The sequence below is a fragment of the Antechinus flavipes genome, chromosome X, assembly GCF_016432865.1.
Source record: "Antechinus flavipes isolate AdamAnt ecotype Samford, QLD, Australia chromosome X, AdamAnt_v2, whole genome shotgun sequence".
NCBI lineage: Eukaryota > Metazoa > Chordata > Mammalia > Dasyuromorphia > Dasyuridae > Antechinus > Antechinus flavipes.
Window position 1 is genome coordinate 58,201,610 of NC_067404.1, and position 23,464 is coordinate 58,225,073.

General features: G+C 43.6%; 1 protein-coding gene across 1 annotated transcript in view; it reads right to left on the reverse strand.

Annotated features, from left to right (window-relative positions):
* Positions 1 to 23,464, reverse strand: part of ZDHHC15 (zinc finger DHHC-type palmitoyltransferase 15) — a 58,642-nt gene that overhangs the window by 21,763 nt on the left and 13,415 nt on the right. Inside the window, exons 3-7 of the mRNA XM_051968425.1 lie at positions 12,626 to 12,720; positions 9,101 to 9,221; positions 6,626 to 6,695; positions 5,491 to 5,523; positions 4,733 to 4,853 (exon numbers count right to left, since the gene is read on the reverse strand). Coding sequence (XP_051824385.1) covers positions 4,733 to 4,853; positions 5,491 to 5,523; positions 6,626 to 6,695; positions 9,101 to 9,221; positions 12,626 to 12,720 — 440 coding nt within the window. The remainder of the gene's footprint in view (positions 1 to 4,732; positions 4,854 to 5,490; positions 5,524 to 6,625; positions 6,696 to 9,100; positions 9,222 to 12,625; positions 12,721 to 23,464) is intronic.

A 23,464-nucleotide genomic window follows, 5' to 3' on the forward strand; every position in this document is an offset into this window, starting at 1 on the left:
CTTTTCTGGTAGAGGATTATCAGAGTCGCCGGCTTGCTGTGTCCTCCTTTAAGGCACCAACAGTGACCAAGTCTTGCCCGGAACTCCCCTTCTGAGTCCTGCCTCTGAAATGATCTGTTCATGAGATCTGACATTTAGAGTTGGAAGGATGCATGAGTACCACTGGCTCCTTTTACCTGAGGCCCGGGGAGTTTAAGTGACTTGTCCAGACTCACACAGCAGATCTCTTTAAGGGGAAAAGACCTAATGTTCCAGCTCTCCAAGCTCTTCATTCTAGAGTGATGAGAGTTCAATGGCAGGTAAAGCCCTTGACAGGGAGCGGATCGTGTCCACCTCCCATAGGAGTTCCAAACCAGAGTAGGGAATCCGCCTGGCCCAGAGCACTGCTGACACAACCTGGAACCTGCAAGAGCAGGCGCTGGCCCTAAGAGCCTTGCACGTTTCTAGGGTTTTTTTCTTCTTCCTTTATCTTTTCCTAAGAGATTGATAAAGTAAGTACTGAAATAAAAGTGGTTTTTAGGAGCTTCAAAATGGTCATTAGATTCAGCGGCCTCCATGCAAAGTGCCTTCCGGCCGGGTTCCCTACCATTTGTCTGGGTGAACCAAAGCTTCTCGTTTCAGGTGCATTTAGAACTGGAGAGGTGCCTTTGGAGAGAAAGAGATGGGACAGGCAGGGGCACAGAAGAGAGGGGGTATGAAAGAGAGGAAAGACAAAACAGAGAAGTAGAGATAGAGGGAGGTCGGAGAAAGACAGGAAGGAGAGAAAAGAGAAGGGGGAGAGAAGATATAGGAAAGACTAGTGACTAAAGAAGAGCAAGAAGAGAAAGGTGAGGGGGGACAGAACAGAGGACAAAAAGGTTAGGGGGTATAAAAGAGGAAAGATAAAATAGAGGAGGGAAAAGACATAGAAGGAGGAGAGAAGATATAGGAAGGACTAGTGACTAAAGAGTGCGAAGGGAAAGGTGAGGGGGGACATGGAAGGCAAAGTGGGGAGAGAAAAGACATTGGAGAGAAAGAGGAACAGAAAAGAGGGAAAAGAGTTTGGGGGGTATGAAAGGGAGGAAAGATAAAAGGGAGAAAAGAGGGGGGGAGAGGAGATATAGGAAAGACTAGTGACAAAAGGAGAGCAAAAAGGGAAGAGAAGGGGGGACAGAAGAGAGGACAAAAGGCTTAGAGGGTATAAAAGAGAGGAAAGATAAAATAGAGAAGGAGAGAAAAGAGATAGAAGGAGGAGAGAAGATATAGGAAAGACTAGTGACTTAAGCAGAGCAGGAGGGAAAGACAAAGGAGAAAAGTAGTGATAGAGGGAGGTCGGATAAAGATAGGCAGGAGAGAAAAGACATAGGAAAGATTAGTGCCTAAAAAAGGACAATAAGAGAAAGAGGAGAAGTGACAGAGAGGGGAGATAGAAGGCAAAGTGAGGAGAGGAAAGGGAAGAGAAGAGAGGGAAAAAGGGGTGGGGGTATGAAAGAGAGGAAAGACGAGAGAGAAGTAGAAATAGAGGGAGGTTGGAGAAATATAGGAAGGAAAGAAAAGAGATAGAAGGGGGAGCGAAGATATAGGAAAGACTAGTGACTAAAGAAGAGCAAGAAGGAAAAGAGGAGTGGGGAAAGAGAGAGGAGATAGAAGGCAAAGTCAGGAGAGAAAGAGATGGGACAGAAAGGGGAAGGGAAAACAGGCAAAAAGCCCTGGGGGGTAAGAAAGAAGAATAGAGATAGAAGAAGAAAGAAGATATATGAAAAACTAGTGACTAAAGAAGAGCAAAAAGGGAAAGAGGAGGGGGGACGGAAGGCAAAGTGGGGAGAGGAAAGGGCACACAAGAGAGGGAAAAAATGGTAGAGAGGATAGAAAAAAGAGAGGAGAGATGGAGGGAGGTCGGAGTAAGATAGGCAGGAAAGAAAAGAGATAGAAGGGGAGGAAAAATATAGGAAAGACTAGTGACTAAAGAAGAGCAAGAAGTAGAAGAGGAGGGGGAACAGAAAAGAGGGAAAAAGGGGTCGGGGTTATGAAAGCGAGGAAAGACAAAAGAGAACTAGAGATAGAGGGAGGGTGGAGAAATATAGGAAGGAAAGAAAAGAGATAGAAGGGGGAGAGAAGATATAGGAAAGACTAGTGACTAAAGAAGAGCAAGAAGGGAAGGAGGAGGGGGAACAAAGAGGGGAGCTAGAATGCAAAGTGGGAAGAGGAAGAGATGGGACAGAAAGGGGAGAGGAAGGGGAAGAGAAAATAAGGAAAAGGGGTTTTCTTTCTCTCTCTGCTTCCTGAGCCCTTGGGACCAGCTGGATTCCTGACCCGATTCAGGAGCCGAGGTCTGAAGTTTGCCTTGGGAACGCCAGAGCGGGAGGAGTGCAGAGTACTGGTTCTCCCTCCCATTTTCTAACAAATAATTTAAGTATCATCAGCAGTGCAAGCCCTGGTTCCTTTGTTCTCTGCCTGATTCAGAGTCACAGTCTGTCCACAGGAGCAGGGGATTGAGATCCTCGTCACAAATGAAGACTCTTGGCCCTGAAAAGAAAAATCTCCCAAGAGCATTCACTACCCGGCAGCCCTGGCTACACTTCTGGGCTCCGGGGGCGGCTGCTGGACGAGGAGCTGACGAAACTGGTGTCCCAGGAATCCAGAAGGAGGCGTTTCTTCAGAGTTTGCATAGCATGGGGTGGGCTCCACAGATCTGCCTTCGCGGCTTGGCTCAACAACTTCCTGGGCTATGGTGACTGTGGATAATCCATGCCCTTCTCCAAGCCTTGATTTCTCTCTGTAAAATGGGGGTGAAAATATCTGCATCGCCTACCTCACAGGATCATGGCAAGGAAAGTACTCTGTGAGTCCTAAAGTGAGATGTAAAGATAAACTTGGAGGATCATGGCACTGAAAGGCCATCTGATCCAGGGGTCAGCAAACTATGGCCTGCAAGCCAGATCCTCTGCCCATTTTTGTATGGCACTTTATTTTAAAATGAAAAAAGCATTTTTGGCTTGCTGGCCACACTAAAGCAGGCAGCGGGGTGGATCTGGCCTCTAAGCTGTTGTCTGCCAACCCTTAATCTAGTCCCATGACCTCATTTTACAGATAGGGTAACTGAGGCTTAGAGAAGACAACTGACTTGCTCTCTCATGAAGGTCATAGAGGCAGAGCCATTTCTACTACTGTTTCTCCATGACCGTTACCATTAATGACAAAAACTTACATTAATTGGCACTTTCAAGTTGAAAGAGAGCTTTCCATAACATAACCAGAGAAGACTGTAATATCTTCATTTTATAGATTAGGAAACTGAGATTCACAGCAGCAAAGTGAGTGTTTTACCCACGGTCACACAACTAGTGTGCATCTCTCCCAGTTCCTCCTTTGGGGCTCTTGCCCCTCCCCATTCTAATTCCATCACCATCACGCCCTGTTTACTCAAGCAAAAGGTGAGGACACAAAGGGATGTAGGCGTGCTCTGGGGAACGGGGCCAAAATCATGTTTGTCGAGCGCATTCTAATACTGGAAAGTGCCAGCTCGTACATTCCCACATTTGATCTTTGCAACGTCACGGTGAGGCGGAGAAGCTTGGCAGGCCTCACTTTACAGAGAAAGAAAGTAGTACCCTGGCAGAAGGAGCAAGACGCCAGGCCTCTCGACCCCACGCCCAGTTCTGGCTGCACCCGTAGGCTCTCAACTTTAGTTCCATCAGCTCTAGGGATTTCAGATGTAGTTACGCCAAGTGGGAATGTGGCAACTCTGGCAAAAGGGGAGGAGGCCTGGGAGATGGCAGGTGGCCCTTTCCACAGGAAGCTTGATTGCAGAAGCAAGTTTCACCTTTTTTCACATTCTCTCCTATGTAGGAGTGGTCTTGGTAAGAGATGTACATATCAGGTCCTGGAAGGTCAAGTCCTTAAAAGCCATACCAGTGGTAAGCTCCCGAAGGCCTCAGTGAAAGAGGCCATGATGAAAGTGGCCGGAGGACTGGTCTCCTGGCCGGGGACACGCGTTCCCATTCTGCCTTTGATAATACACTATTCGTGTGACTTGGGATAGGTGAGTCCTCTCTTTTAACATGCATTAAAAAATCTGTGGCGTTCCAAATTTTCCCCCTTCCCGTCTCCCCTCTCCTGTACATTGAGAAGGTAAGCGAGGTGACATCAGTGAGACACACGAGTCACACAAAACACGCTTCTATATCAGTTACGGCGCAACGACGACAATAATAATAATAAACGAGGAACAAAGAAAGTAAACGAGGAACAAACAAAGTGAACGACATCTGCTCTGATCTGTGCTCAGAGTTAATCAGATCTCTCTTGAGGGAGCTAATGTCTTTCATCATGGGTTTTTTCCCGAATCGTCCTGGATCACTGTCTCCATCAGACTAGCCAAGTCTTTCAGGCTTGATCGCCGTCCAGCGGGGCCTTTCCTGCGCACAATGATCTCCTGGTTCTTCTCACCACACTTTGCATCTAAGTTGTGTAAACAACCTCTCAGTGTTCTAAGTTGAGCAAAAGGTGATGGCTTGCATTGATGGAGGGAATCTCCACACATGGCCCTTCTAATTAACCAATGAAATCCCAGCTACAGTCCCTAGCCTCTATTTAATCTCCACCTTTCTGTATAAACCCATTTCCCCTCGAGATAAAGTATTCACTTCATAAACCACAGAGCAAGGTAGGCACATGGAAACTTTTCCGAGACGGGGATGAGCGAGGGTGCCGGTAAATGAGAGAACGGACCCTTCGGGATTCTTGAACTTACCACCCAATATTTGATGAAATACTGGAATACGGTCGTGGCGATGTAGAGGCAATACAGGACAGAGTAGGCCAAGAACTGAAGGAAGAATTTGTAGTTGGAGAATCCGATGCAGTTGTTCACCCTAAAAAAACCCAAACACAAATGAATTGCGAGTCGGAGCACATCGAGAGCACGGGGCTATGGAGGTGGATGAAACGAGGGAAGTGGGTCTCCCCCGCCACTCTCTCGTGGGCCACGTGGGAGAGTCCTCCGTAGAACTGCCCGAAAGAAACCAAGTTGAAGCTTCATCCCGATCTCTGTCTCCATCTGCAGCCCCAGAAGTCTACGCCCTGCCTACCGGTCCTGGGCTAGTTCCGTACACATCCGAGTGAATCTGCTGTTGGGAATCTACTGTGGCTTAGGCCGCTGTGCAGAGCTAGGGAGCAGGGGGAGTGTTGTAGCTCACAGTGAGATAATCCAGTCTGACCCCCCCACGTCTGCCAGACCAGACTGGGAAGCGGGCAGCTGAAACGAGCAATACTGAGCCAGAGGATTCTACCCATTGGGGACCCTACAAATGCACTTGAAATGTGGAAGAAAATTGGCGGCGTGTTAACCGCCTGGCTACTTGTTAAAGGCAGTGAACGGGAAGGAATGTATCTGCTCTATGGCCTTGGGAACCCACGGGCACAACTACAGCTATTCATTCTCCCCTGGACTCGGTAGACACGTAAGCAACGTTGAGCCTTCAGACTAAGAAGTCGATCGGGAGGGCGTACCAAGGGCAGTGATGGTCCATTTTCAAGACACACCTACAAGAGACAAAAACCGATAGGCTAGAGTAAGAAGATGCTAATAAGGAAACACTCCCTTACGAACATCACGACTAGAAAACGGAGCGAATGCCTGGGTTGCAGTCAGGAAAATCTTGGTTCGATTTTTGACTCTAACACTAGAGATGGCGGGCAAGGCACGTCACCTTGATGCGCTTTTGGCAACTCCCTCAGACTTCTCTACTGGGTCAAAGACACATCTGTATCAGTGGAAGGAGCTGCTAAAGAGGAAATTTCCCACACTGACGAAGCCAAGGCTCCCTAACATGTTGACATATTATTAATATCATGACCACAGAGGGGTTATAAACCCCTTGCGATCCCTGGCAGCGCATCCTTGGCTCCTTCAAGGACATGATTGCTCATGCCACGTGATCAGGCTGACACCAAATAATTGACCTTGAAAGATCCTTTTTGAAGGGGCTGGAGGCTTCAGAGCGCCAACGAGAGAATTAAGGCCCAAGGCAGCTTTCTCCTTTCCATCTCACTATGTCTCCTGTACCCTCTTGTCTCCTTGCTGCTCCATCCTTTTCTCTGTCATTCTCCCTGCCCTTATCCTCACACTAGCCATACCTCTCCTTTCCAAGTAAATGGCACAGACAGCCTAGGATGATCCCAGGTGAAGAGAATATGGGCAAAGCACCTCACCCTGGTCAAACAAGGACTTGCTTGCTCTTTGTTCTACCACCCCCACCCTGTCCCCCACACCCCCTTCTCTCCACATCCCAATGGAGTTGTTTCTCTTTTCTGTCTAGAAGCAGAGATTTTTTAACCTTCGTTATGACTCCTCTGTCGGTCTGGGAAGCCTATGGCCCCCTTCCGAGAATCATTTTTAAAGGCATCAAATAATATAAAAAACTCCATAGGATTACAAATCAATTACCTGCAATATAGTTATCAAAGTTTAAGAACCCCTGCTCTAAAGCATCATTTTCACGAGGGCATCGTTAGCTTGGGACATCACTGATTCAAGGGAGACGCCCCGGTACGGTCACATGTAAAGACCGGTTTTCTCGTCGTCTAGGCAAGGAGCAGTGGGCAAGCTTAGCACTCGGGAAATATTCTTATTCTCGTCACTCACATGGAACAGACAGAGCAGTGGTGGCAGCGATCAGGCTTGATCAGATGGCACCGGTCGCAGAATCGGACAGCTATAAGAAATATGAGTGGTTAGCAAGGGTCAAGGCTCGCTTCCAGGCACAAATGTCCCATTACCTAGATAGAACAGATGATCGCTTTAAAAATGTTTCAGTCAAGTGGCTGATTGTTGCAAGTTAGCAAATCGAAGGTGGAGCAGATTAGTATAACGTGGTGAGTGTGAACATATGTGTGCATGTCTGTGCACAGCACGCTCACATGTGGAAAAGTCCATGAAGACTTTCACCAGGCAAGCAGCCAGATGAGCACAAGGCTTAGAGCCAAGAACCCTTTTGGTTAATTTTTTTTTTGATTTTTAAAAAATTCAATAATATCTTAGTTTTCCAATTATGTGTAAAGATAATTTGCAACATTCATTTTTGTACGATTTTGAAGTCCCAATTTTTTTTCTTCCTTACTTCTCCCCTCCTCCCGACAGCAAGCAATCGAATATAGAACCCTGTTACTTTAAAACAATCTCTGCTGCATCCTTTGATCCAGAGATTCTGCTGCTGGGTACGTACCACCAAGGAGGACATTGCAAAAAAAGAAAGGCCCCACTACACCAAAAGATTCCCAGAACCACTCTTGTGGCACAAACTAGAAAGGCCCATTAATTGGGAAATGGGGAAATAACTTGTGGGACATGAATGTAAGAGACTACTACGTTCAGAGGAGAATGGGAAACATTATATAAACTGATGCAAAGTGCCATAAGCAGTCAGGAAAACAATATAAACGAAGACTATGTCAACACAGACAGGACAGCAGCCATCGACTGATTGAAATGGACTGTGGTGACGCTATAAAGAACAAGCTTGGCTCTAAAGAAGATCGAGAAGCTCCTGGGGGCAGTTGGGGAAAGACAGGCCAAGTGGGGAACGCTGCAGAGGATGATGGACTTGTTCAATGTGGCCACTGATTCTGTTACATATTTTTAAAATTTCTGTTACAGGGTGGGGCCCTCTAGGCTTGGGAAGGGACAGATGCAGGGGGAAATCTAGAGGATATAAAACCAAAAGAGATCAATACAATCTATGAAAAAACCAAGCCCTGCTACTGGTGCCTTCACCAGCCTAGGGCAATATATTTAGACTTCTTTTACTCCAGTTTCTTCATTATAAAAATAAAGATGAATATTTACTTCTGGACCTCCTGACTTACTCATAAAGATCAGAAACTGCTGGAGAGTGACTATAAAAGATCAGCACAGGTCTTATTGTGGTAATGACAGACATTAAGGATGGATCACGGCACCGAGGAAACAAAACTGGGTTCTGGTGTTCAGGATCTACATTCAAATCCCAAATATGACACATATTCCCCGTATGACCTTGCACAAGTCACAAGCTTGGCTGGGCCCTCAGTTGCCCTTCTGTGAAATGAAGAGGTGGGATTCCAAGCCCTGTGAAGATCCAGCTCTAGATCTTGGGTCCTTCGGATTTTACAGGATGGGAAGGATAGGCCGCTACTAAAGCCCTTACTGTGCTGACCCGAGAGTCTCGGGGGTCAGGCCACTGGGGCACAGGTTCTAGAAGGGCCTTCTAGGCTACAAAGGCCTGGCCCAGTGATAGCGTAACCTGGCTTAGCTCGAAGGGCCTCCTCACAATAAGGTTGAACCAGCTGGGAGTGAATGTTTTGATCAGAGCAACTCATGAAGTGTGCCTATTCAATCCATGGATCGCAATCTGCATTGGTAGAAAGAAGCACACATAACAATGAAACGAGGTATTATGATATGTGGTCCAAACCATAAACATACAGTAAATCCCTAGATTTTTTTCTACTTGACCTATTGCTTAACCATGAGTCTCTTATCCTATCATTGTGAATTCAGTTCTTACGGTTGAGTTTTTCAAAATTCTGACTATATTTTTAATGGACTGAAGAAGTGTAAACTCCAAAGGGAGTCGGAAGTCTTGGAGGCACTGTATGTGGTAGAGATGAGCTAGAGGAGACGCTAAGAGAAAACACATGTATTTTAATCTGCTCTTCGCTTGAACTCGACACATGGCAGACTGCTAGTTGAGTGAAGACGTGGCCGTGTGGCTCTAGAGACTTTTTTCCTCAACTAACCGGAATATGCAGAGTGGCCTGTTCTGAAAACCACACGGCTATCACAAAAGTCAACACAACGTGGGTCGAACAAGACTCCCCTTTTTGTCCCCCAAACTAATATACCCTTGTTCTGTATAGGCTACGGTGGGATCATCTGGGTACAAGAGAATCCCAGCTATACTGGCTCTGGGGCAGATGAGGACTATCAGAAACCAGTGGAAGGACACCAGGGTGGCTTTGCTGGAGAATCCTGGGAAAAGGAGCTGCATGGCCTCTGGTTCAGCCCATATAATGTTTCTGAACTCATTCTTATTTCATCTCCCCCCTTCCAAATCTTTCCTCCATGCTCCCTCAAGCCTACCTCCATTCCCAGTCCTGGTGTACACCGGCAACTTCTTGGCTATGTCAAGGAGCATCTGCTTCTGAACTTCAGGCCGTTCTTCATTTTCATAGCGTTCCTTGTCTCCGTAGGACATGAAGAACTAAAAACAAAAGGGACAGAGACGTATATCCACTCAGTGTAAGGTACAGAGAAAAACTCTTAAGAATCTCATCCATAAGCAAATACCCAATACCTGTTCCAGCTTCAAATCGGACTTTAGAGCTTTTTTATGTGCAATTAACAAGGAAATGGTTTCTGACCAATTGTTCGGATTGCAGGAGAAGTGAGTCACTGATGGTTTTTAAAAAGAGATAAATAATGGTCGTTCCAGGCCCACCCTATTGGTTCATATCTCGCAAGTGAAAGCTGAAGCACAAAATAAGAACCGGTCAGTACAGAAGAAAAGGACCGCAGAGTTCGGATGCCATTTGCAAAGATAATTGAGCGCTGGGATGCATTGTTCAGAGAGCTGTAAACACTTCAAGTTGGGCAGAAAATGGGAACCGGCAGCACTGGGCTCCTCTCATCCCCTCCACTTTTAAACTTTTAAATAAAGCCATTTTCTCAGGCAACCATTATCCCGGCAAAATCGGGTTACAAAGTGTATCACTTCATCGCTTGCCAGCTGGCTATGATCCAGAACCCCACTGATGGCTACTGTGCTTAGCTAGTCAGTGGCAAGGATGTCTCCCGGGGGATGCTTGGAAAGCTCTTCTTGAGGCTTGGGGGGGGGGCGACTCCTTTTCATGCCCTAGTTTGTTGCAGTCTTATAAAAAGCAAGTTTTCCTCAAGACTTCAGCAATCGTGTATTTCTGATTTAGAGCTCGACGCTGTAGATTTTCAGTCTTAAAGGAACCGCAGCCCCAACTTTCGTGAAAAATACACAATGGTGAGTGGTTACTGAGTTCTGCTACTTGAGAGGGATGAAAATCTTTGTTTGCCATCAGTAATACTGTTGCTCAGAAGGCATGCCATGAAGAAATTTACACTCCCTTTTGGGTTTATAGTTTTTCTAACCATTAAAAATGTGGTTAGAATTAAAAAAAAAATCAACCAGAAGCAGCGAATAACACAATAACAGGATATGAGAGAGAGAGTTTGGCAACAGGTCAAGTAAAAAAGATCTGGGGGTCTTAGTGTTGAACGAGCTCAGTACGAGTCAGTGACGTCAACTGTTCTTCCAAACATCTAGCTCCACCTGGGGCTGTACTGAGTGTCCAACATCCAGAATTTGGAAAATAAGAGGCCCGCTGTACTCTGTTCTGATCAAGTTGCCGCCAGAATATTATCTTTGATTTCGAGCAGGATATTTTATGAAAGACATCATCAAATAGGATCGAAGCGAGGGGAAGGTGACGAGGATGGTGATGGAATCTGAAGTCATGCCATACAATGACTGACTGGGGGAAGTGGGAATGCTTAGGTTAGATTAGAGGAGATCGAAGAGTCCCCCACATGACTCTCCTCAAAGATGTGACGGATGATCCCATGGAGGAAGAACAGAGATTTGTTTTGTTTCATCCCACAGATGGGACTGGGAACAATGGGTGAACCAAAAGCGAATCTAGACCACACATAAGAATAAAAGGAAACCCCCCCCCCCATCTTTATATGTTAGAGCTTTCCTAAAGTAGAATGGGATCAGGCATCTATCACTAGAAGTATGCAAAAAGAAAAAAGCACTACATATCTCAAACCATGTCCTCTTTATATCATAAAGAGTTTCCAGAAAAATGTAAAACTATTGGAAGTAGACAGAAAATAGTTGCTGACCAAGCTACTTTACTTTGTTGACCTGGGAGAATGAAGATTACAAATGGAAGAACATAAAAGTCAGGCAAGTTCCAAAGATCCCCCTTGTGCTTGGTAATCAAATATTACAAAATGTATCATTAAAGCATGAGAAGTCATTGCCACGGGAGAGGCGGGTTGTCCCTAATTTTGGGCAGCATGAACATCCTGTATCTGATGGGATTTTTTGCTTGTGTGGAAGAATGGACCTCAAAGATCACTTAGTTTAGCTCTTGTTTGACAGAAGATGAAACTGAGGGTCAGGGGAAAGGGAAAGGACTTGTTCAAAGAAATTAAGGGACAGAGACTAAATGAGGCCAAAAAAGAAGGAAAAAACCAAGACAAGTGAGAAGATCTAGCTAGCCCAGCCAAGATCAGATGCCATTCAGGGAACTGGTCAAAGCATTTGGGGCCCAAACACGTGGTACTCTATCGCACCATGTTTGGTGCATCCTCTTACATTCTATTCTAAGCACTGTGAATCTCTGCAGACTACAAACTGTCCAAATGGCATGGGAAGACCACAGGTTAAGTCAGAAGTCTTCATGGCCTCTTCACACTTATCTTGGAAGGGGGACTGGGGCCCTTAGAAAAAAGGTGCACACGCATATGAAAATGCCTGCTGTGACCACACGTTCTCCCAAAGGAGAGAGAAAAGACTGCTTCTTGGAAGCCACTGACTGAAGTAGCTGTGTAGGGGCTTTCTGAGGTGGCTTTCCTTGGGACACAGATGGAACTTTCTCTACTGGAATCAGCTAATTTTCCCGGACTTAGACTTGAATGGTTTCAGTTGCTTGGGTTCATCCAGATGGGTGAAAAGTCTCATACTAGAAAAGAATGCTATCCTGGGAGGTCCGAGGAGGTCTTTACTGGACGGCTTCCTGTTCCTGGCAATACAGATTTCCTTTTGCACCCAACCGGGCTCTCTTTGGTAGTCAGCTTTGTCTGCCCACCGGCTTGTCTTTTGAAAGATTCTGGCACCCTTATTGTTACGGCCCAGAACAAGTAAAGTCTTTTGTCATCCAACAAGGGGCCTATGCCCCAGCCCCAGCTCCTCCTTGCCCAGTGGTTTGTAGTGTCCTCCTCCAATCATCACTCCCCACCCCCAAATCTGCAAACATCTACATTCAGGACCTTCCAAACTAGAAACTTCCTATTTCCTGGCTGGCTCTTCTTTGGAACTGGGGAACTAAAAGACCTTCCTTATAAATTAGGTGGCTGCCCTGACCCTAGAGATCCCGACAGATCCCCTGAAGATGACTGCCAAAGAAGTATGGGGAAGAGATCTCCAGTCTACAAAGTCTCTCTATAAGGCTAGTATAGGAGGCACCGAATCCTGGAAGGTGACTTCTCCCGAGATCACTTAGGATCTCTTTTTGCCCCAGTGCCCAAGTTCTGAGGGAGAGGGAAAGAGAGTAAACATAGAAAGAGAGAGAGAGAGAAAGAAACAGGGGGGAGGGGAGGGAGGAGTGAAAAACAGAAAGCAAAGGGAGACAGGAGAAAGTGTGTCCTTGCTGCCTCTGCCATTACCCTTGCCCCTCTTTGGGTGTGTTAGCCACATGCCCTGCCCTTGAACATCCCAAATACAAGGGCCTGAGGCTTCTAGTTCATTTCCCTGCCCTTGAACATCCCAAATACAAGGGCCTGAGGCTTCTAGTTCATTCCTCTTCAAAGTCCCTGCAATCCCAGCTCCCATTTTCCCCCTCCATTTACCTTCTGGTGTGGCTGATGTGGGAGAGTGAAGATAGATTTCCAGTAGGTCCAGATGAAGAAAACAAAGAGGGCATGGTACACCGCGAGGTAGATGACTGAAAGAGGAAACACATCAGTGATCATTCTTTAGATGTCTCCTTCTCATGATTCAAAAGGGAAACTGGGTTTAACCACAAGCTTTCTCTACCTTTTACCTTGTTTAAAAAAATCAGCCCTTCCATTTCCAGCACCCACCTACACCTGCTGCCTTTCTGAGCGGTTCCTCTGTTGTGGGATTCTGCTGTCTTGATAAAACTGCCAAGATGTAAGGCTGCTTCAAACCCCTCATTTTAGGAGAAAACAGAGACTAGGGAATAGAAACTGCTGGCCCAAGATCATTCGGACAAGTGTTAAACATCAGAGCCAGCATTTGAACCCACCTCCTTTGCTTCCCAATCCAGTGTTTTTCCAACTATACGATGTCTTGACTTTCAAGTCAATTCAGTAGGGAGAGGTGGCTGTCAACACTCTCCCCCTAGCCATACATCCCCATGCCTGTAAACAACAGTAGTTCTCATTACCACTGGAGACTTCACACAGTTGGCTCCAGTAACAAGTAACCTTGTGTCCAGCTCATCATGTCACTCTGCCATTCCAGTCTTCAAAGACTCTCTACTGCCTACCCAATTAAAGAAGAGGTCCTGCTCTTCCCTGCTGGCACCCAGCCCAAGGCACAAGGCTCACTCCTTGGCACACATCCTATAACGCTATTGTAGATAATAGCCTCCTTGGAACCTATGGCATACATTTCTGAACATGCCCAGTGGCGAGTCTGGGACTTTATTGCATACAGCAGGTGTTTAATAAATATTTACTGATATGAATTTGTCTAAATTGAGCAAAAGCACAAGCAGTCAATAACAAAGCCAGCATTTGAACTTGGGGTTTGACTTGGTCACGTGCTATGAGGTCAAGGAACTGATTGGAGGATCCTGGCCCTTCCAGGGGTATGTGGTTTGCCCCAGGGTCCTTCCCAGCTGGGGCTCCTAGGCAGTCTGTAGCTCCCTGATGTTGATCCACCCCTCTTTCTGGCCCTTTTTATATAACATAGGCATTGCTACATGATTAATTTTTTTTTCCTGAGGTATTTGGGGCTAAGTGATTTGCCCAGGGTCACACAGCTCAGAAGAATTAAATGTCTAAGACCGGATTCAAACTCGGGCCGTCCTGACTTCAGGACTAGCGCTCTATCCACTGCGCCACCTAGCTACCCCTGCATGATTAATTCTTTGGCATCTGCAATAGTCCTCTATGCAGCAAGAACCATGAAGTTTCTTTTTAAGTGAGATGCTCTGGTGGGGTTTCAGCTAACTGGAGAAATCAAACCAGTTGGAAACTGCCTTCTGCTGCCGCCACTACTCATAGACATCGGGAGAAAATGGGCAAGCAGATCTGGCAGAGCTTTTGCCTTCTGGGGTAGTGCTCCTCAGCCATGGGGTAGCAGAAGACTGCCATATGAAAGCCAGAGAGAACCCTTCCAAGTACTGCTTTTTTCCAGGAAAGGGAAAAGGGCAGGAAGCAGCCCCTACTTAGGAAACCTGATCAAGGACAGTCCTTAAAATGCTACCCCTTTCCCAAGCCCTAGTTTGAATGTTGTTACTTAGGTACCGTGGGTACATACTAAGGTGGCACCAGTAACAATTTGAAGATTGGGGCTGAACTAAAGGTCTCTTCATAAACACATCAGTATTAACAACTCTGGAGGCTTGTTCTTTATTTTTTTTAAAATAATATTTTGCTGGGAAAAAATGTTACATCCACTATTTCTGATAATGACCCCATTTCTAAAATACATGGAGATTGTCTTAAATTTATAAGACTATAAGCCATTCCCCAATTGACAAATGGTCAAAGGATATAAACAATTTTCAGATGAAGAAATGAAAGCCATTTCTCATCATATGAAAAAATGCTCTACATCACTACTGATGAAAGAAATGCAAATTAAGACAATTCTGAGGTACCATTTAATACATCTTAAATTGGGTAAGATGACAGGAAAAGATAAGTGTTGGAAGGGATATGGGAAAACTGGGACACTAATTCACTGTTGGTGAAGTTGTGAACTGATCCAACCGTTCTGGAGAACAATTTGAAACTGCCCAAAGGTCTATCAAACTGTGCATCCCTTTTGATCCAGCAGTGCTACTACTGGGTTTATATCCTAAAGAGATCTTAAAGGAGGGAAAGGGACCCGCATGTGCAAAAATGTTTGTGGCAGCTCTCTTTGTAGTGGCTAGAAAGTGGAAAATGAATGGATGCCCATCAACTGGGGAATGTCCAAATAAATTATGGCATATGAAAGTTATGGAATATTATTGTTCTGTAAGAAATGATCAGCAGGATGATTACAGAAAAGCCTTGAGACAGTTATATGAACTGATGCTGAGTGAAGTGAGTAGAATCAAGAAAACATTGTGCACAGCAACAAGATGATGTGATGATCAACTGTGATGAACAACTGTGATGAACTTGCCTCTTTTCAACAGTGAGTTGATTCAGGTCAATTTCAATAGACTTGTGATGGAAAGAGCCATCTGTATCTACAGAGGATTATGGGGACCAAATGTGAAGCACAATATAGTTTTTTTTTTTATCTTTTATGTTGTTTGCTTGCTTTTCTTTCTAATTTCCCCCTCTTTTGATCTAATTTTTCTTGTGCAGCACAATAAATGTGGAACTATTTTTAGAAGAATTGCACATGTTGGATTACTTGCTGTCTGGCGGAGGAGATTGGGAGGGAGAAGGAAGGAGAAAATTTTGGAACACAAAGTTTTGCAAGGGTGAATGTTGAAAACTATATTTGCATGTATTTTGAAAAATACAAAGCTACTCTTATTAAAAAATATTGGTTTTTTCCAATTATATCTAAAACAATTTTTAACATTAAAAAAAAACCTTGAGTTCCAAATTCTCTCCCTACCTCCACTCTCCCCTCATTGACAAGGCAAGCAATTTGACATGTTACACATCTGTAATCATGCAAAACACATTTCCATATTAGTCATGTTTTGAAAGAAAACACAGACCAAAAAAAAACATAAAAAAGAAAGTGAAAAATAGTATCCTTTGATCTGCAGGCTGATTTCAGAAAAGCCTTAAAAGACCTACATGAACTGATCCTGAGTGAAGTGAGAACCAAGAGAACATTGTACAGAGTAACAGTGAGATTATGTGATGATCAACTGTGATGGATGTGGCAATTAATATATTTCCAGATGTTCAGATATGACTTTATTTCTGTGAAAAACATGTTGCAATTCTGTTCATATAGTTCCTGGGTTTGTCTCGGCAGATATTATCCCAAGTATTTAACTGCCTACAATTATTTTAACTGGAATTTCTCTCTCTCTTTTTGCTAGGTTTTGTGTGTAATAGAAATACTGATGATGGGGGGTTGCATTTAAAAGATAGCTTTACAATTAGCCAGAAACTTGGAATAGATCAACATCTTAGTCTGTATACCAAGATAAGGTCAAAATGCGTATATGATTGATTTAGAAGTAAAGAGTGATAGCATGGAATAGTTTGCCTATCAAATCTATGGATAAGGAGCAAATTTATGACCAAACAAGAGATAGATAGTAGGATGAGATATAAAATTGGACAATTTTGATTATATTAAATTAAAAAGATTTTGCACAAATAAAATCAATGTAACCAACATCAGAAGGAAAGCAGGAAATTGAGAAAATGTTGTTACATCGTTTCTCTGATAAAGGTTTCATTTTCCAAATATGCAGACAACTGAGTCAAATTTATAAGAATACAAGTCACTCCCCAATTGACAAATGGTCAAAGGATATGAACAGGCAATTTTCAGATGAAAAAAGCAAAGCTATGCTCTAAATCACTATTGATTAGAGAAATGAAAACTAAAACAACTCTGAGGCATTACCTCAAGTCTATCAGATTGGCTAATATCACAAAAAGGAAAACGACAAATACTGAAGGGGATGTGGGGAAATGGGAATCATTTCTTCTTAGTGGAGTTTCGAACTTTTCTAATCATTCTGGAAGGCAATTCGGAATATGCCCAAAGGGCTATAAATTTGTGCATACTCTTTATCTCAGTAATACTACTACTAGGTCTGTATTTCAAAGAGATCTAAAAAAGGGAAAAGGTCCTATTTGTACCAAAAAATACATACAGCACATCTTTTTGTGATAGTATAGAATTGGAAATTGAGGGAATGCCTGTCAATCGGGGAATGGCTGAACAGGTTGTGGTATATGACTGTGAAAGAACATCGTACACAATAACTGCAATATTGTACAAGGATCTGCTATTCTCAGCAATGCAATGATTTAAGACAGTTATGAAAAACTTATAATGAAAAATGCTATGCACCTCCAGGAAAAAAAAAAACTGATTAAGAGTCTGAATGCAGATCAAAGCCTATTATTTTCATTTATTGTTTTTTTGTTGTTGCTGTGTTTTCTTTCAAAAAAAATGACTAATTAATATGGGAATATGCTTCGCGTGACTGCATGTGTATAAACTATATCAAATTGCTTGTTTCACAGGGAGGGAGAGGGAAATAATTTGGAACTCAAAATGAAAAAAAAAAGTAATATTTAAAAATGTTTTTACATGTCATTGAAAAAAATAAACTAATTTAATGAAACATTTTAAAATAAATTTAGGGGTAGCTTTGGTCCTCATCATGGGCCTTGAGGGTTGTGATATGGCAATAGGTTTGATTGAAGGGCAGGAGGCATACCTTGCTAAGTCAGTGGCATGTGGATAGTAGTCCTTGGTACCATGAAAACCCAACAAGCTCTTTCCTGGCTACACTGAAGTGGAAGAAATGTGACCAGTAATGCAACTGCATTCAACTCAGCTCTGTTCAGTTAGAGGTTCAAGTCAAAGGTTGTTATTGTGGAAATTCTATTAAAAGTCCTTTTGCTTTAAAAGCTCCTGCTGGACAACAGCAAGATTATGGGATGATCAATTCTGACGGACATGGCTCTTTTCAACAAGGTGATTCAGGCTAGTTCCAATCAACTTTTGATAGAGAAAGCCATCTGCACCCAGAGAGAGGATCGTGGAGACTGTGGATCACCACACAGTGTTTTCACTCTTTTTGTTGTGGTTTACTTACTTTTTTTCTTTCTCATTTTCCCCTTTTTGATCTGATTTTTCTTGTGCAGCATGTTAAATGTAGAAAAATGTATAGAACTGTACATATTTAACTTATAGTGGACTACTTGCTGTCTAGGGGAGGGAATTGGGGGGAAAGAAGGGAGAAAAAATTTGGAACACAAGGGTTCCAAGGGTGAATGTTGAAAACTATCTTTGCATATATTTTGAAAATAAAAAGCTATTATTTTTTTTTTAAAGCTATTGCTGGAAACTGTTTAGTTGGAGGAAAATAAGCCCACTATGTTCTGTAGCATCTTTTGTATAAATTGATGTCTAAAAGCACCGGGAGGGGGGAATGACGTGCTTTGTTTTCACCCTCTCATCTGAACAGGCAGAGCAGCTGCACTTTTACTAAGTGGGAACCAAACTGTGAGCACACTTAGCCCACAAACTTTAGAGCACAGGATGGTCCTGAGGTTGGTACATTCATCCACTGGGGAGATAATTTATGAGCCCTCCAAGCATGACTTGTTCTTAAGGTACTCTGTAACCTCCTCTTTTGTAAAGGTCAGCCTGACCTCCACTTTATCTGAATGCATTTTCTATTTCCCTAAGAGCTGTTTTTTTCCTCTCCATAACTTAGCTGTCTGGCTTTTGGAAGGCTAGGGAGACCACCTCCTGCCAAAGGTGACTCCCTCTGGGCCAGAGAAAAGAACTGACATATCGGGTCAGCCCTGTGAGTCATCTACCCAGAGAGGGGACACTGTACATCCTGACATTTACCTCAAATATTAGGTACATACCTCGAAATAACTGAGTCGGCTTTCACAACCCATTATATGGCTTGTGCAAATTTACACACATCCTTTGAAAACTCCTTATTTTTTCAGCATGTAACACCCTTTGGGGTAATGAGCTGCAAAGATCTGCAGCTTGCTGTGTAATGCAGGTACTTGTTATTTATTCTTTAGCCTAAACTTTTCCCTTTCAAACCAGTGCTGAGCAGTGTCCACCTGGTGCTAGCGTAATGTGTTTGGTCGGCTAAAGAAACTATTTTGTTCCATTGGAAGTTTAAAATCTTTAAGCGAGGCCCTCCTTTTCCTCCCCGCTCCAGCCTAATCCCCATGCTCTTCTTTCCTTTTTCAAATTCTTCTGTGAGCAGGACACAAGCCTTCAGAGATGCATGGAAATTCATAGCCTCGGGCCCAACAGTGGCTAGAACCCTGGGCCCGGAGTCAGGAAAACCCGAGTTCAAAGGCAACCTCAGACACGAGTTGTATAACCCTGGGCAAAATGCTTCACCTGTTTGCCTCAGGTTCCTCATCTGTAAAATAGGGATAATATTAGCACGTTCCTCTCAGAATTGTTATAAGGATTAAATGAGACAATAATCGCAAAGTGCTTAGCACAGTGCCTGGCGTGTAACAAGAGCTACAGTTAGCTATTCTCATTATTTTCAGTCTTATTGTTGTTCTGACAGGGGACAAAATCGAAGAAAGGAGTCGGCAATGAAACCCACGGCCTCAGATCTCTGGACACAAATGCATAAAGTCTGAGAACAAGCTGGGGAAGCTAGAGATTCAAAGGGCAGAAAGACTGACGGAGAACATCTGAACGGCGATCCGTACAAGTAGAAGTAAAGGTATGCTACGGGCACACGGGACAAAGGAAAGAGTAGATGAAGAGTTTGGGAAACGGGCAGGAGAGAATAGTAATGGGGGACTTCAATTAATTGGACACTGGCCGGATTGGATCTATCTCGACCAAAATGAGATGAGCTAATAATTTCTTGACTCTCTGTAATAAACAACAAAGAGAAATCCTATACGGGATCTGATTACTGAGGGGAAGTGACTGCTTCATCTTACAATCTGGGTTAGGAAAGAAGAGGAATTCCAGGAATACCCTGCCATATGGCATATAGCCTAGATTTTAGGAGAGCAGATTTCAGAGAGTTTAAAGAAAAGCTATGTATGGATTTAAACTTTAGAGGGGAAGTCAGCCAATGACCCCCAAGGCACTTTAGGTAGTTCCAAATCCAAATCTGTAAGAAGATCCAGCCCATACATCTGCAGAATTTCTATCTGAATACTCAAGTAAGTTTCTGATGTTTTCCTGAAGTCTAAGAAGAAAGAAATTAGACTAGATATTTGGGATGATCACTTCCTTTTTCGCTAACCATCTCTTTCTTAACACATTTCAGAAATCTTGCCAGGACTCAGAGTGAAGTTCCTTCACTAAGAGCTTGCAAATTATCTTCTCTTCTCTGGTCAAGATTGTGATGTTTTATTTAACACTATTGGTCTGTCTGCCATCTGGGGGAGGGGGAAGGAGGGGAAAATTGGGAACAGAAGGTTTTGCAACTCTCAATGCTGAAAAATTACCCACGCATATGTGTTGGAAATAAAAAGCTATAATAATAATAAAAAAAGATTGTGATGTTTGCTCTTCTCCAATCCTATGGTAGCTCCCTTTTTCTCTAAGATTTTTTGAAGATCATGGAGAGTGGCTCAGCCAAGCCACGTGACAATTTAATACTCGGAAAGGTAGTTTGCCTGGGTTTGGACGAATTAAACTCATCGAGGGCAGCAAGGTGATGTTCTTATTTATCCTGGGTTGTCAACTCCCTATTAGCTATTAGCTGTTTGGTGTTTTTAAATCTAAAGGCCATTTAATTTGGCAGAGAGAAAACAAGACAAAATAAAGACTGGGTAGCTCTGCCTTTCTCACTGATCTGCATTCACAGTAGGCCCTGGACACTTTCTGCTTCCTCATTAGAATTGTTTCTCTTTGTGTCTTCAGAATTTTTTTCTTTTTTTTTCCTGAGGCAATTGGGGTTAAGTGACTTACCCAGGGTCACACAGACGGGACGTATTAAAGCCAGATTTGAACTCAGGTCCTCCTGACTTCAGGGCCGGTGCTCCATCCGCTACACCACCTAGCTGCCCCCAGAATTTCCTTCTTGAGAGTTTTCCCATCCCTCATAGGCTATCTTCCCTTAAAGAATTTGAATCCATGGGAGTTCATCTATCTATTCATTCGCAGAACCCTGTGAAATAAGCTCTGCTGAATTCTAGATGTCTGGTAATTTCCAGCTTTCCTTTCCTTCTGTGGAACAAATCTTAAGATGGGAGTATCACTTCTCAATGTTCCCATCATTTTCACCCCAGTCACCAGTTCCTTCTTTTTGGTGACAATCAGATCCACAATGGGATATCCTCTATTTTCCAAAAGATGAAATTACTCAGGCATAAAAGTATTAGTTGCTTTACTTTGGACAAACAAAGATAGAGAGCTCCAGCAGATGTGTAGAGAAATGGAGTCTTCCATCACTATTATATATTATTTTCCCCAATTCCTCATCTATTTCCTCTTTCTGTCAGGGTGGTCTACAGCAGAGGTGGCTAAATGTACTCAGCAAAATTCTCAGCATGGCTAGGGGAAATGTTTAACAAAATAAAAAGTGTAGAAAAATAATGCTAATTTGTTGTTTTCTAAGTAAATATGTGGGTAGAGATCTAGTTCTATTTGAATTTGACATCACTGATATATATTCTACTCCAAGGCCAAAATAGTACAAGAATAATTCTTTCTGCCACTGTGCTTGTCACTGGATTTCTCCTCTATGGTTTTTGCAATTTGTCATATAAGGATAGTTTCTTAAAATATAATACTACTCTGACCCCCATCTCTTTTACTGATCTTCTTTCTTTCTTTTTTTTGCAGAGGCAATCGGGGTTAAGTGACCTGCCCAAGGTCACACAGCTAGGATGTGTTAAGTGTCTGAGATCCCATTTGAACTCAGGTCCTCCTGACTTCAGGGCTGAGGTTCTATCCACTGCACCAACTAGCTGCCCGATTTAACCATTTTCTACATTTACAGTTTATCGATGCTTTTAATTCTTCATTGCATTTATTTCTCAGCGTCCCTTTCCTTCTCCAAAAACTTTCCTTGCCCCAAGGACTAGACTCCAATAGGGTTTGACGATGGTCTAACAGTGCACAACCATGATTTCTCACTACTTTACCAAAAGGGAAGAGGTACATCTCTCCCATCTTTTCTATATCCTGGTCATTTCTTTAAAAGGTATTATCCTTTTAAAGGAACATTTCACTTACGGGTCCCAACCTGTGCCATCTCAAGGCTCAGTGATATCAATGAGTTCCAATCTGCCTTCCTGCTTCAGGAATTCCTGTTCATCTTGCTTCTTCCATCATTTTACAATTGGCAGACGTTGGCTCTTTCTGGCATTTAATTTCCCGTCTACTGAGTGTCTCAACTGCTCTCCTCCTTCCTACAGTAGGGATTCTCTGTGGCCTTTGGCTTGGTAGATATAGATCAGACTGAACAGCTATCTGCCAGCAGAGTTCTAGCTAGGCACACAGTAGGAGTCCATGGAAGCCTCACTGAGGAATGATAATCGCATTGCATAGAAGAGTGAACAGTAGGAACCGAATCAGGATTTATGCCTATTTTGTTCATATCTTGTTGCCTATTTTGTTGCCCTTTAACAGGTTAATTAGCCTGTGTTTCGGGTTCCTCATCTTTAAACAGAAGCTGGGAATGTTTTTGATTTTCTGTGTTCTTTCTGGAAACCAAGCTTATTGGTAATAAGGCATCACAGGAGGTTGTTTGGTATCACTGCTGTGCGCTCCCCCCCTGTCCCCCACCCATGATTGTGGGCGACACAACTGGGGCAAATGTAACACTCAGTTGTCCCCAAATCATGGGCACAAAGGGTCAGAGGATGATTGCTTTGGTCCTAGAGTCCTGGGAGTAGGTTTGCTTCTATGCCTCCAATAAAGGAACAGAAGGTTGCTTATTCTCCATTGGTATGGGACATCGTGTCCTTAGATCTTATATTAGAAGCTCTGGCGGGAATATGATGAGGGCCACACGGAGAGAACATGCTGCTGTCGTCACGGCGGGAGAGCACAGTCATAACAATAATAGCTGACGTTTACATAAAACTCGCCTTCAATGAGTCCTAGCAATTGTTCCCCATCATCAGTAGATCGTTGAGATAGAGCTGGCAGGAACATCAAAGGCTCTCTCAGATCCAACCGCCTCATTTTACGGAGGAGGAAACTGAGGCCAGCTAGAAAGGCTGACTTTTTAGTAGCAAGCTACAGAGGAGATTTGAGACCAGATATTTGACTCCAAAGCCAGCACTCTTTCCACAGTGAAGTAGCAAGCATAGATATTGCTATGCCCAGAATTGTCCAGGGTCACACAGCTAATGAAACATCAATGTGGTCTTTTGATTTGAATTCCAATATGTCTCCCCCCAAAAGAAAATTCTGCTTTCCATTTCTCTGACGTGTCAACGTTGACAAAGGGCTTTCTCCATGGCAACCCTGTGTGGGAGGTGGTGCAAATATTATGCCTATCTTACAAAGAAACTGAGCTTCATGGCCTTGAATGAGCTCTGGCCTTCCCATTAATGTCTCCAGATAGCTATCTCACAGGCTCTAGATACCCGCCCCTCTCTCCCACCAGCGTCACTATTGCTGTGGCCACTACCCAAACCCTCGAGCCATCGGAAGTGTGTGTTTGAAGGGTGTACATGTATAGGCTCCTATCCTGACAATGGATTCCTGACGTAATCCCTCCCTTTGGTGCAAAAGGAGATTCTCTATGTGGGCCATTTTTATCCTGGTATAGGTCATAAGTGAACTGTGAACCTAGGTCGTGGCTTTAGTACTCAATGCAA